The 13,342-nt window shown below is 41.1% G+C and overlaps 1 protein-coding gene across 2 annotated transcripts in view; it reads right to left on the bottom strand.

Moving 5' to 3' along the window:
- Positions 1-13,342, bottom strand: part of LOC122806743 (ATR interacting protein) — a 1,230,392-nt gene that overhangs the window by 677,413 nt on the left and 539,637 nt on the right. For both annotated transcript variants that reach the window (XM_044077416.1, XM_044077417.1), the window contains exon 7: positions 1,390-1,488. In XM_044077416.1, coding sequence (XP_043933351.1) covers positions 1,390-1,488 — 99 coding nt within the window. The remainder of the gene's footprint in view (positions 1-1,389; positions 1,489-13,342) is intronic.

Raw genomic sequence — 13,342 nt, 5'->3', positions numbered from 1 at the left:
TATTGAAATATTTGTCTTTCATTTTGTAACATGTAATTTTCAATATCTTGGAGCTTTTCTCCCCAGGGCTCCACTAAAAATGGGCTCTTTATGGTCCAGTGGACTTCCCTGGTCATCAACCTTAAATAAATAAATAAATAAATAAATAAAGGGCTATTAGACAAATCAGAGGATTCCACTGAAGGAAAAATAAGCAAGCTGCATTTACTTGCTTTTTTTCCTTGACCATCGCTATTCTCAGACAATAACAGCTGAAACTTGTCAAGATGCCGATGGACACTTAAGGTACACAAATTGTCAAATGTGAGCATGTATGAACATAGAAGGGTATGGGTGGGTAACGGCTTGAATTCAGGCAAGGCTACTGAAAGCAAAGGCCACCCTAATATTTACAACATCAGAACAACTGAGAAAGGTGTGAATGGCTTGAGTCAGACTCCAATTCGGTAAGCAATAAAAACATACTGACTAAACTCAATGGCACTACTGTCAATGTATTATGGGCAGAACTGATGGGAGATGTGCATAAAAGCTTAGCTTACTGATTTACCAGGCAATGCCATCAGAATCAAGGGTGGAAGGGAAAATCATGGATCAGAAGAGAGACTAGAAATGGACTACATAAGGCAGAACACTGTGGGAATAGTCTGAGACTAGTTAAGTCCAAGATTCTGGCAGATGGTGTTCCAAAAGCAACCTGGGGCCTGCAAAACCTAAAACTGACCATGAAGTAGACAATAGTCAGTTACCATTCAACAGAGCTTCTATGAACAGTACAGAAAGTGTGAACAATTATTCAAGAGTTAAGGTTTTTGGATTTCAACTTTGACGAAGATCTGGAATGTTCACTTTTCAGAGGAAGGTAAGACCAAGTGGCAGAGTCCAAATGCTTTAAGAGCTATTCTTCACCATTCAAAAATAGTTAACCTTTATTATTTGTGACAACTCACACAATATCGCTTCATAATATGGAGCTAAGCAGCATACACAAAGTTTATACATGTTTGTTACAGACTGATAATGCCTACTTTCAGATTGTTATATCAAAATAAGTAACAACAAATTCAAATAAGAGAAAATGAAAGAAGTGATTTGCTACAAAATCTTAACAAGATTGTGCAAACTGTTGAGCTTTTAATTCTCTAATAACATGCTCTCTAGGGAACAAATTCTGAAAAAAGGATCACCTCCTATAACAAAAACTTGGAAGTTGGCCAATCCCTGGCATAAATTACCATAAACTGTCATCAGATCAGTACACAATGGCTTACACTCAACATGACATACCCAGTTAGACTTCCTTATGGTTACAGCATGTGCACTTGATGATTTACTTAAGTGTCTTCGTCTCTAACTTTAATTAATGTTTGATGAAAGGAAAATGCATACCTTTCATTTGTAGTTTCAGTCTCTGGAATGGAGCACAAAAATGTTTATCTTCCAGATCCTTGTGTTCTTCAACACACACCGTTTGTACACCTTTATCATCTAAAATTAAAATGAATAAATAAGAAAAAATTCATACACAAAGCAGGTGTCTATCAAGCACAGTTCTGTAGGAAGAAAGTGCAGTTGTGTAAAATCTTACCAATAAAAATACGTCCTTCCCTTCGCTATTGCAGTATTCTTTACAAAATGGATTCCCTGCCAAGGGCAGCTCAATGTCCAGCCAGTATACCAAAGCCTTAGGATTTTATAGATGTCATATATCACACGTACGCTGCCCGCTCAAGGCTTAGGGCATACATATGATGTATGATGCCTATAAAAACCTACCCCAGAAATGAACAGCCCCAGGAGGAACAGTAGTCTAATGATTTAGAAGGAACATGTGCATTCAGAAGGGGGAAACAAAAAGAAAGAAAAACAGCAGAGCAGAAGGGGGGTGAGGGAGGGAGCGAATAATGCAACAGTAAAGAGAAGAGAACTTCTACCATTACATTGTATCAGTATTCTTTATAAAAAGGAGTGTACAAAAACTCCAAAACAGCACTCAAGAAACTCATGCAGGATTAGCTCTAGCAAAATGAGCTCTTGCTCTGGAAACAACATCCAATTTATAATGCTTAGTGAAAGTACAGCTGGAGGACCAAATAGCAGCTTAAGGATGGAACTGGTAGACAACCCTTTGAAAAAAAAGTACCAAAGGAAGTAACAGCCCTGGTAGAATGACCCTTTACAGAGGAAGAAAGACATTTTCAATGAAAGGAGTAACAAAAAGAAATGGCCTTAGAGATCCATTAGGATACAGTTTTCTTAGAAACAGCCAAACCCAGAGAGCTGGGATGAAAGGAAATAAAAGTTGCTCAGTAATATTTGAGCTGTCTATGCGAATCCTAGGTGTGAAGAACCTTCTCACTAGCAGACTGCAGAGAAGGAAAAAAGGAGGGCAAATTAATATACCAGTTAAGAGACAATTTAACTACCTCGGGGATTGAAAGGATTACTACGAAGAGACACCCTTGTCCTTATTACAAAAAAAAAAAAAAGGAGGTACAGCCATAAGAGCCTGGAGTTCACAAACTCTCAACTGAAGGGGCAAAAGGAGGACAGTTTTCCACTTACAATGTTGCAAGGAAGCTTGAAGCTACAGGCTCAAAAGGACCCCCCCCCCCCCCCGAGTCAATTTCTCAAGTACAAAACTGAGTTTCCAAGAAGGTGAAACAGGCTTCCTGGGAGGTCAGATATGAAGGACACACTTGAGAAATTGTTTGACCTCAAACCTAGAGGCATGAGGAAGAGCTAATGGCAGACAAGCAAAAATAGCTGAGAGGTGAGTTTTAACAGGAGTATGCTAACCAACCATGGATCAATTCATACAAATAAGAGAGAACCAGAGAGATTCTTGCATAAGGTGGATCCTGGTATTTGGACACACACACACGATTCCTGATCATGGGTTTTCTGGCCTACTGCAGAACCCTAAGCATGTCTTCAGAAAAAAGGAGCCTAAAAGGGATCAAAATCCTATTACCCACAATGTCAACTAAAGACTGAACAAGTGAGGATGGATTAGAAACCCCTTATCTTGTGTTAGTAGGTTTACCTTGTGAGATAACTTGTGGTGATTGCTTCTAAGTGAAGAAGGGGGAACCAATGCTGTTTGGGTCATAAGGGAAGCCACCAACAAGATTCTGGGGAAGTCCTGCTCTATCTTGAGCAGTACCGCTGGAAAGAGAGTAAGGGGAGGGATGGCACAGAGAAACATCCTCTTCAAAGAAAAGGCTAGTGCATCCACTTCCAAGCCAGAAGACTTGGGACTGTGGAATAAAACAGATGAAGTTGTTTGTTCAAAGGGAGGTGAAAAGATCAACCTGAGGAGTACTCCACTGACGGACAATGTCCAGAAACACTGTGAAGCTTCCATTCCTGAGCTTCTGTACTGGACCTGCTCAGAGTCTGCAACTATATTTTGCAGAGAAGGAATGTATACAGCCTGAAGAGTCTCTTGATATTGGATAACTAGATCCCAAACTTCAAAAGCCAATCTGCAAAGCAGTTATGACTGTGCCCCCCCCCCCCGCTTTCTGATATACCACATCACTGTGGTATTGTCTGTGAAGATTTTGAGAGGTCCTGAAAGGTGAAAAGGAGAGCCTTCATCTCCTGTGTGTTCATATGGTCTGACCTCTGATGAGGAGGCCAGAGACCCTGGAACTTGGAACTGAAAGAGGCTCCCCACCCTGTGTCTGAGGCAGCCAAGAAAAGTTCCTGAAGTCCTGAGTTGTGAGAGAGCTGATGAATCCAGGTCTATATTACAAGACTGAAACTTTAATCGAATAACTAAAGATCAATCTTGTAATATAGAAACCTAAAAATGTCGAACGGCCGATTTAACCCAGGGAAACACTTCCCTTGGCCATTATGTGGATTATGCCCTTTTCTCCAATTTGGAGTAATTTCTGAGTTGGTATATTTAGTTAGGGAGTATGGGGGGCACAGCCCCCACCACTTGAATTGGGATTTAAAGATTTTTTTAATGCGGCCAAGGGAAGTATTTCCCTGGGTTAAATCGGCTGTTCGACATTTTTAGGTTTCGTTATTACAAGATCGATCTTTAGTTATTCAAGTAACTAAAGTTTCGATCTTGTAATACAGACCTGATGAATCCACCACTGAAGCTTGAGCTTGAAGCATGGAAGAAGAGGGACTACAGTCCAATGGATGACAGTGTTGGAACAAAACTGACTTCAGGAACCACTGTAGTTTTCTCATATGAAGTCTGGCTATAGGTGGCATATGAATGGTGGCCATGAATCCTAGAACCCTGATAAACTCCCAGGCTGCAACTGACACCAGAGGATGAAAGGATTGAAAAAAAAAAAGGTGATTAGAAAAAGAGCCTTGGGAGGAAGCAGACAAGCCAGCACAGGACTTGTTTGGAGCCTGCAACTAGGAAACACGTGATCGATTTCTGGAAGTTCACTGTAAATCTCAGGTTTTGCAAGAGACAGTGTACAGGAACGTGCTGAAGCAAGACCTCTGGGAGGAAACTTGAAAGAGCAGGTCACCCAGATAAGGAAAGATCTGAACCCCTCTCATCCTGCAAAAGGCGATTTACAGGAGCAAAGCATTTGGGGAATACCCTCAGGGCAGTAGAAAGGCCAAAGAGAAAAGTAGAGAACTGAAAATGCAAGGAAGAGACAGAAGCAGAAACTTCCTGAAAAGGGGATGAAATTGGATGCAAAAATAAGCATCCATGAAGTCCAGGGAGACCAAGAAAGTCTGTAGAAGAAAAGGAAACGGGCTTTGAAGGGATGGCATCCGAAAGGAAGGGACCTTCAGAAAGGTTGCTGAAATGAGTAAGGTCTAAAATGGGTTTCCAGAGGTGCCTTCCCTTCCTGGGAACCATAAACATTCTGGATTAAAATACCCTTCCCCTCCTGGGAAGGGGACACAGATTGAATGGTGTCTCCCTGAGGAAGTTGAGGGGATGCCGAGAAAAGGAGGAAGGGATTTCCATACTATGAAATATCCCTGAAGGATGATGGACAGAACCCAAGAGTCTCGGGTGACCCTTAGCTAACTAAGAAGAGACAGGGGAAAGACGAAGGGATAATTGAACCTGACTCAAGAAAAGGGGAAGGAAGTAGTCAGAGAGAACCTGGTTTGTCTAGAAAACGAGGCTTCTGAGAAGTATGATTCTGAGTAGACTTAGCAGGAGGAACCCACCTAGAACCCTTCTTACTTTCAGGAAGAGAGCAAGTCTGTGAACAAAGGTAGATTTGGATGGATAATTCCTCTGGAACTTAGGGACAGGAGACACAAATATATGCTTCAATTCCTGCAAGGCCTTACATTTATCCTGAATGGATTTGAAAATCTCAGCAGCAGCAGAACCAAACAAGTTCTTATTGTCAAGAGGAGCATCCAACAATTTAACCTTAATATCATCAGGTAAAGGCTGGAAACAGTGCCAAGTGTAATGTCTCAAAACAGAACCAAAGGCAGCAGCCTCAGAGAAGGTATGAGCTGTATCATAACTACATTTATTAAAGTGGCAAGCTACCAGAGAAGTAGAGCCCAGCAAGGAGAGGGCCAAGGCCTCCCCTTCCGAGTCAGAGAGGACACAGATTGCCTGAGAAAGAAGGGCTAAAACGTTATCTGGTCATATGGGTCTGGTAATTAACAGCCCGAAAGGCCAAGATGGCAGCAGTATATACCTTTTTGCTTAGCTGTTCCATAGCTCTACTGTCTTTATCTGAAGGAAGTAGTAGGCACTTGGGCAGAAGGTTCAGCAGAAGGACATTTCTATAGGAACTTATACTCATCAGGTACCTTGTCAAATCTATCAGTTTTTTTTATAGGCTAGAGGTTGAGAATCTGGAGCCACACAGACTGCTGAAAAGGTATCAAGAAGGGAAAGCAAGATTGGATGTACAACAGTTTATGGGACTCGATCTGGAGGATCTCATAATACCTCTCGAATGTCAGAAACCTGAGAACAATCCCTTTTAAAATACCCAGTCATGCCAGTAGCAGTATCCCAAAGGACAGTTCTTCCAAGGGAGAATCAGGGCTAACAGAATCATTCTCCTCAGAGCCTCCAAGGTGGAAGGGACCAGAGATCAATATGTCAAAGATTCTTCCCCAGAACCCAAAGGAGTCCTGCTCTCTGGGCCTCTTGAGTGGGGTAGATGACCAAGTGGGAGCAGGTACAGAAATTTCATGGGGAGGCTTTAAAGCCATCAACACACTAAACAACCCCATGGTAAAATTCTGCCATTCATGCTAAGGATCTTTAGCAGGAGTGGAAATTTGTTTTTTTTTTTTTTTTTTGCTTTTCTTTTGCAGGACGTCTACCCTAAATAACCCAGAAGATTCAGACCTTTGCCTGCACTCAAACAGAAAAGGAATCTCCTCCTGAACAAGAGTTTGCAGTATCCCCCTCAGTCCCCCTGAAATAATCAGCTAAGGTTCCCCCTGAACATCTGGAGCAGAAATTTGTCAAGTCTCCAAGGACATGAGAGAATTCATATCTATGCTGGCCTCAGACAGGGTCTTGATAGAGGAATCTGAAACAACCACTAAGCAATCCTCACCGTCTTCACCAGCCTTGAGAGAGAAGTCTGGGGGAGTAGGACAACAGCCCAATCAGACCTGAATTTTTTGATCTACTTCTTGGCAGGTGACTGACCTTTGGGATGGGAAGATTTCACGACATTACCTTGCACCAACAATTTAAGATGCTGGTTCTCCAGGTAAATGGACAAGAAAGAGATATGACTATGTAGGGTCTTCACTACAAATACCTGGTAGATAGAACACTGTGTATAGTCATGAGAAGCACCCAAACAGAAAAGACACTGCTGGTGACTATCTTTGTGAGGAATCTGCCACCCACACTAGCATTTTCCCTTCCTGAATGACATGTAAAATCATAAAAAATGAAAAAGAAAAAAAAAAGATCAGAAGAAACCCCAACAAGGCATTTATCTGAAACACGGCTCAGTAACCAGCAGAAAAGAAGGGGCATTCAGACAGATGATCAATGATGGCAGTCAGACTGGCGGCAAAAAGTTCTGAGGTACGCACATCTATAAGTAACCTTTATACCCTATACCTTGAGCAGGGAAGCACACGTGTGACGCACATCTATAAAATCCTAAGGCTTTAGTATACTGGCTGGATGTTGGGCTACCTTTGGCAGGGAATCCCTTTTGTAAAGAATACTGCAACAGTGATATGGAGTGACATCTGTCTAAACTGCATTAACACGCATCTTGTTTGTTCTTGCAGCAGTCACTCAATGTCAGATTAGCTCTGATATGCATCATGTGTTTCTCAAGAATTCTTTGTTGTATTTTAAGCCAATCCTTTCTTTTGACACTACCCTCTGAACAGCTTCCAATACATTTTAAATGACAAAGGTTATCTGTGGAGGTATATGGGGATAAAGTATGTTCTATCTCAACATTAGTGTACAGATACTTTTCTGCATGAAGTGCAGTATGCTATAATTCAGCAGGCAAACTCTCAACATGCCCCCCCTCCCCGAGTTCTCATAGATGACATTTGATACATTCCAGAATGATCACAGGTAAGACAAAAAAACAGATACAAGGAAAGCTGGAGCCCCTACTGTAGCAACGAACCTGCCGTTTCTTCAAGGTTATAGTGAATATCCATGCAAAACTGTCCTACACTGACCATAAGGATCACTGTTACACTAGTTCTTTATCCACAGGACATTACACCAGAAGTGGGAAAGTTCCAAACCCCCTATGTGGGTGGAGGATTACAACATGCCTTTGACAAACAGCAGATTCACAACCAGTTCTGCTCCTGCACTGCATGTCCAACTCCATTTTTTTTCCAGTTAAGGAGTGAATAGACATTCAAATGTCTGCCTCATTAATGTTCTGGTCTGATGCATTTTTGAAAGTAGCTGCTATGATGGGGTGAATTCTGACAAACTTCTAAAATTTTATCTCAATACTCATAGCAGAAGGTGACAGCAGACATTCAGACATACATTATTTAGAGATGCTGTTTGCCTCACTTAGTTGGTATGAATGCCTGAAATCTTTAGTTCTGTTGTTATAGCTCAACTACCCATGAATATAAATATGGAGAATTAGTTCCTCTTTGTTCAAGGTTACAATTAAAGAAGGGGTAAATGCAAGATCCTGGTTTTAAAAAAGTGCAGAAACCACCTTATGGGTAAAATGATTGATTTTAAGTGTAAATTTGTTCCCATGAAGACTGTACAGGGCCTCCATGCACATTAGAGCTTGAAGCTCAGAAAGCCTTCAGGAACAGGTGACAGCCACCAAAAACAATATTTTCCAGTATAGCAACTTCAGAGAACAGAAGGCAGACTCAAAAGAAGAGCCTGCTTCTCACTGACAAAATTCAGCCCCAAGGTGTAGTAACTAATGATCTTACGGGACTGCATTAAAGGAATACCCACACTGGATTAAGCTGCAGAGTATGGAGGAAGAAAACCAAAAGTGAACAATGGGAGATAATAAGGTAGACAAAAGCTACCCCCTGATTAAAGAGTTCTGTCAACTACTTGATACAGAGATTGGTATGCTAACAGTAAGTCGGATCCAGAGCAAAATCTTTTCCATTCGGTCAAGTATAAATTCCCTGTGTTAGGTCTTTTAGCGTTTTTCAAAATATGGATTACTTCTGCTGAAAGTGTCTGCTGGAGCAATAGCCTAAAATAATTTAGGCTGAAATTCCTGAAACTTGTGGACTAAACATTCTGTTAGCTGAATCAGGAGGAATACAATATGTTAATGTCTCTTCCATCCACATCTGAAACAGCTGGGAAAAATTAAACTTATGCACTTACCATGACAGATCTGTGTTGGCAGTTTCGTCTCTGTCACCTTTAGGACTAATACAGTCAAAGTACTTAGTCAGCTCAACTCATAGAACTTTCCCAGGCTACCTTAGTCTCTTCTTTATTTATAATCATCAGTGCCAAAAGCCCCCTTTCTCCAGTGCCTGGAAGCCTGCAAGTCAGCACAATCCAAAGAACACATCAAAGAAGACAGGAAAAATAGGCTTCACAAAGAACAGTGTTCAGTGAGTCCCAGGCAGAAAGCAAAAGGGCAGGGATGGTGGAGATGAAATTACCAACACAGATCTACTGGGTATACATGAGCAACTTTTATACTTTGGACATTGACAGCAGTTTCATCCTCATAACTTATATGAGGAAATTACATACCTGTCCTCTCTGAAGGTCTCTCAAGAGACAATAACAGAGATTATGGCAGCTCCAAAAGTCAGTCTTGATCAGAAGGTGATGTCCAGCTTACAGTGCCTTATAAAAGTATTCAGTGATGCCAGTGTGGCTTCTACACAAATGTCACCTCCTGTAATATTTTTGAAGAAGGCTTTAGAAGTGAATATAGACCTATTACTATGAGCATCAGAACCCAAGGTAAGGACTTGCCACATTTTTGGTAGCAAACTCGAATACACTGAGAAGACAAGAGGAAACAGTGCCCTGGGGTACTCAAACAGAAGGCTATAAAACAGCTGTAAATCCTTATAGTTTTGGTTCTAGCTAAAAAAATTTGTGTGGTATGGATATACCCTACACTCCAAAACCAATTAGAATAGATTGTGAAGAAAAGCAGAAGATCAAGTGAAATGATTTATTTATTTTATTTTAAATTTGTTTACTGGGAAAGTCTGAATAGGTCAATCATCCATTTTCAGTGGAGGCCTGGGGAGAAAAGCTCCATACAAAGGAATTTACATGAGCTGTTTAACAAGGAAGCATTTACACAAATGGAGAGGTTTTAACCAAAAGAGAAAAAAAAATTACATTACATACCAGTACATGCATATTTAAGGTGCTCAATCAATGCATACAAGAGATGATTAATAAATACATATTTGAGACTTAGATGGTTCGGTGTATGAAAGTAGTGGCAAGGAACATTTATACTGCATTCTGCAGCAACGTTAAGCATGGCAGAGGGACTAGTATGTAATGAGACTAACTTTCCAGAATACAACACAGGGTGGATGAACACACAAAGCCTGCAACTCTGAAATCTTTTTTTGCTGAAGAAATGGCCACCAAGAATAGTCGTCCAGGAAAAATACTTGATGTTGCCACCAGAAGCTGCTTGAAAAGGGGACAGAGAGAGACAGATTCACCAAAATGAAATAGTTACATGAAGGGGCAAGAGACTAGAAAAAAGGATAAAAAGGTCCCTCTCAATAAATGTTTGCATATTTAAGAGAAAGCAAAGTAGCAGAATTTGCTTCTGGTGGAAATTAAAATAGCCGCTACAAACTTTAAACAATGAAAAATTGGGGCCCGAGTCAAAGATTTGTTAAAGACATTCCACAAAGCTAGGGGTCAACTTAAAAATGGCTGCAGTCCTCTCACTGTGGTCCACAGTAAGAAACAAGCTCATCTGCTACAGTGCATTTTTTCCCTAGTACCAGATCTACTAGTCAGGATCTGGACCATCCTAAATGGTCAGAGTCCCTTAGCCATCACTGGAAGTGGAGAAAGCATGCAGTTAACTTCAGAGTCTGAAGGTGCCGGTGAGTAATCCAAAGGGAGGGACAAGAGAATCAGTGTGCCACAGTAGTGGGACTTGTCTAAAAGATGAGGAAAAAGTACACAGAAACAAAACAGTCCCAGGCAAAAAATGGTCATCAGAATGACTTCGGCTTTTCTCATTTTGGTCTTCATAAAAAATTCTGGCATAAAGGGAAATGGGGAGAAGGTGTAAACAAGTCCTGTGCCATTTCTGAATGACTGCATCCTTGGGGATACTCAAAGGAATAATAAAACTAAATTAAAACAAAAATAAAAAATAAATAAAAGTAGTTGTTAATTTTGATGCTGGAGAGAGATACAAAATGCTTTCCACTAGCAATGGAACAGGATCCGTGTTGCAAATGGACTGAGGGACCACTTTTGGCATCGAAAAAACAAAGACTAAGCCTGTCCACGAGCAAATGGCCTGAACAGGAATATTGGCAGCAATGAGAAGATGGTCGAAGGTAAAAGGAAATTCTCAATCTCCCAATATTGAAGTTAGGTGTGGTCCTTCCCTTGCTAGTTTATATACCAAACGGTTAACCATGCTGTGAGAGTGGATGGCAATTACACTGGTGGGAAGGGTGTCTAGACGTGCCTGAAAGGTGTGGACTATTCTCGTTTAGGATATTTATGTGCCAAATGTCCTCTTGGGCTGATGAAATGCCTTGGACTGTCCACTCCAAACAGCGCCCCCCATCTCAAAGAAGAGTTGTCCACAGTAAATCACATTGTACTTGGGTCCGAAATGTTCTTCCCAGACATAAAAAGGAGTACAGAGTTCATCAACAAAAATGGTCCTTGCACAAAAACCTTTACAAGAGTATAAAAGAATCAAAATGTTTACTCCATTCAACTTTGGGAGTCAAGTGCAGGACCCTCTCTAACAATATGGAATGAGAAATCATAACAATTGTAGAAGCCATTACCCAGTGCTCAAAAACACAGACAGACTGGGATTGAATTGCTGCAAATTATCTGTTTGCCAGTAGTTTTGAAGAGAACATTTTTACCACTGGGAGAAACTAGTGGCACATCAAAATGGTCAGAGTGCAGCCCATGAATGTTATAGAGTGAGAAGTAACCATCTGAGACTTGGTCAGATCAACAGTTAAGCCCAAGGTTTGTAAAAGACAAAATAAATTGAAACAACCAGATATGCCATAGATGGAGCTGCTAGTAGCCAGACATCAAAGTGAATAACAACTCTGGATACCTAAGAGTCAGAGAGCTGCCTTGACTGAGGACATGCACCTGGGAAACACCCATCAGGCTATGGTGAGACAAAATAGTGTCCTGAACTGAAAATGACTGACTCCGATGCAGAAGTGTGAAAGATTCTTGGAGTCCTAGAATGAAAAGCTTGCACATCAGAATTGCAAAGGCATCACAAAAACTTCAGTTGCCTTCAAACAGGAAAAGATATACTGCCTCATTTGTCAATACAGTTTATACCACAAAAATCAATAATGGGTCTAATGTCCTGATCCAATTTGGCCACTGAAAAGAAGCTATAGTAAAGGCTGTGCCCTTTCTGGTCTGGTAGAAACTTCATGGATGGCTCTTTTCAGTGGCAAGCTTTGGGATTATTTTGCTGCAGTTTTGTTGGGAAGGGACAGATATAGACAGGGAAGGGAAAAAATGGAAATAAGCAGCCCCTGAATATGTCTCAAAGACAGAAACTTCCACATTGTCCTGTGGAGAAACAGCCCTCTTCCACAACGGACTCCAAAGTAGAGCAGTGGGGCAAGACTTAAAGGAGGTTAGAGTTGCCCTCCAGAAGAAGGGTGTTGTAATTCTCTGAATTTTCTTTGGAGAATAACATTATCTGAAAGCACACTTGTGCTGCAAAATTGCAGCAACTGTGGCAGTGTCTTACAGAAGTTTTAAAAGTGCTGCGTTAGGGTTGCGGCACCAACACTGGCAGGGACTGATCATTTGCTGCAAATGGATACTGAGAACTCAAACTTTAGAGTACCCTTACTTTCCTCTTTTTCCAGTTTATCTTCTAACTGATCTCCAAACAACAAAGAAATATCAAAAGGGGGCGTCATAAGCCCACCTTTTGATTTCTCAGCGAATTCTGTCAGACAGAGGCAGGAATGACTGAATAGTAAGGCTTGTTTCTGCTGCACTAGCAGAACCAAACAACAACGAAGGATGGCTTGATTTACCATGGAGCTGTAAGTTACCAGCTGGGACTCAAAATGGTTTTAATGTTGGAATACAGTAACTCCTCTAGAGTCTTGGCCGTTTCATCCAGAATCACTGCATTTGCACAGGGTACTTAAAAAAAATTCAGGGAGAAGGGTGAGGATTAAAACTTGCTTCCTTGATCTACCCAAGGAACAGGAACTCTTGTTTGGTAGAGCGTAACAAATGGACTTGGACTGAGGCTCTGAAGCATTCTTAGAGGTAGCAGCTATGAGAGTCTACCAACAGGTTGTGTAACCAGATGGGACAATCTTTAGCTGGACAAAGAATTTGTTGTCTGGGAATTTACATCACACTGAGTTTTTTCCAGACATTATCGAACACTAACTTTATAATATTGTCAGGTGATGGTACCACCCAAGAGGAAAACCTGGATGACTAGAAAGCTTCAATCACAATGTGGTTGGACTCAGAAGGGATGTCCTGGGAACATTTAGCTTAGATACTGCTGAGCTGAAAAGTCTCCACAAGTATGGGGACATCAAAATTTGTTATGACAGAGGAGTCAGAAATCAGGTCTCCATGTATGATCAGAATGGGATACTCTTCTAAGGGGAGGGTGTTTGTATTCATGTTAAACCTGGCTTTACTTCCTGTCCATGG

Source organism: Protopterus annectens, chromosome 7.part0 (assembly GCF_019279795.1).
Source record: "Protopterus annectens isolate FY-2018-M chromosome 7.part0, PAN1.0, whole genome shotgun sequence".
NCBI classification, from domain to species: domain Eukaryota; kingdom Metazoa; phylum Chordata; order Ceratodontiformes; family Protopteridae; genus Protopterus; species Protopterus annectens.
The sequence above is the reverse complement of the archived record's forward strand: the minus strand, read 5'-3'. Positions and strand labels throughout refer to the sequence as shown.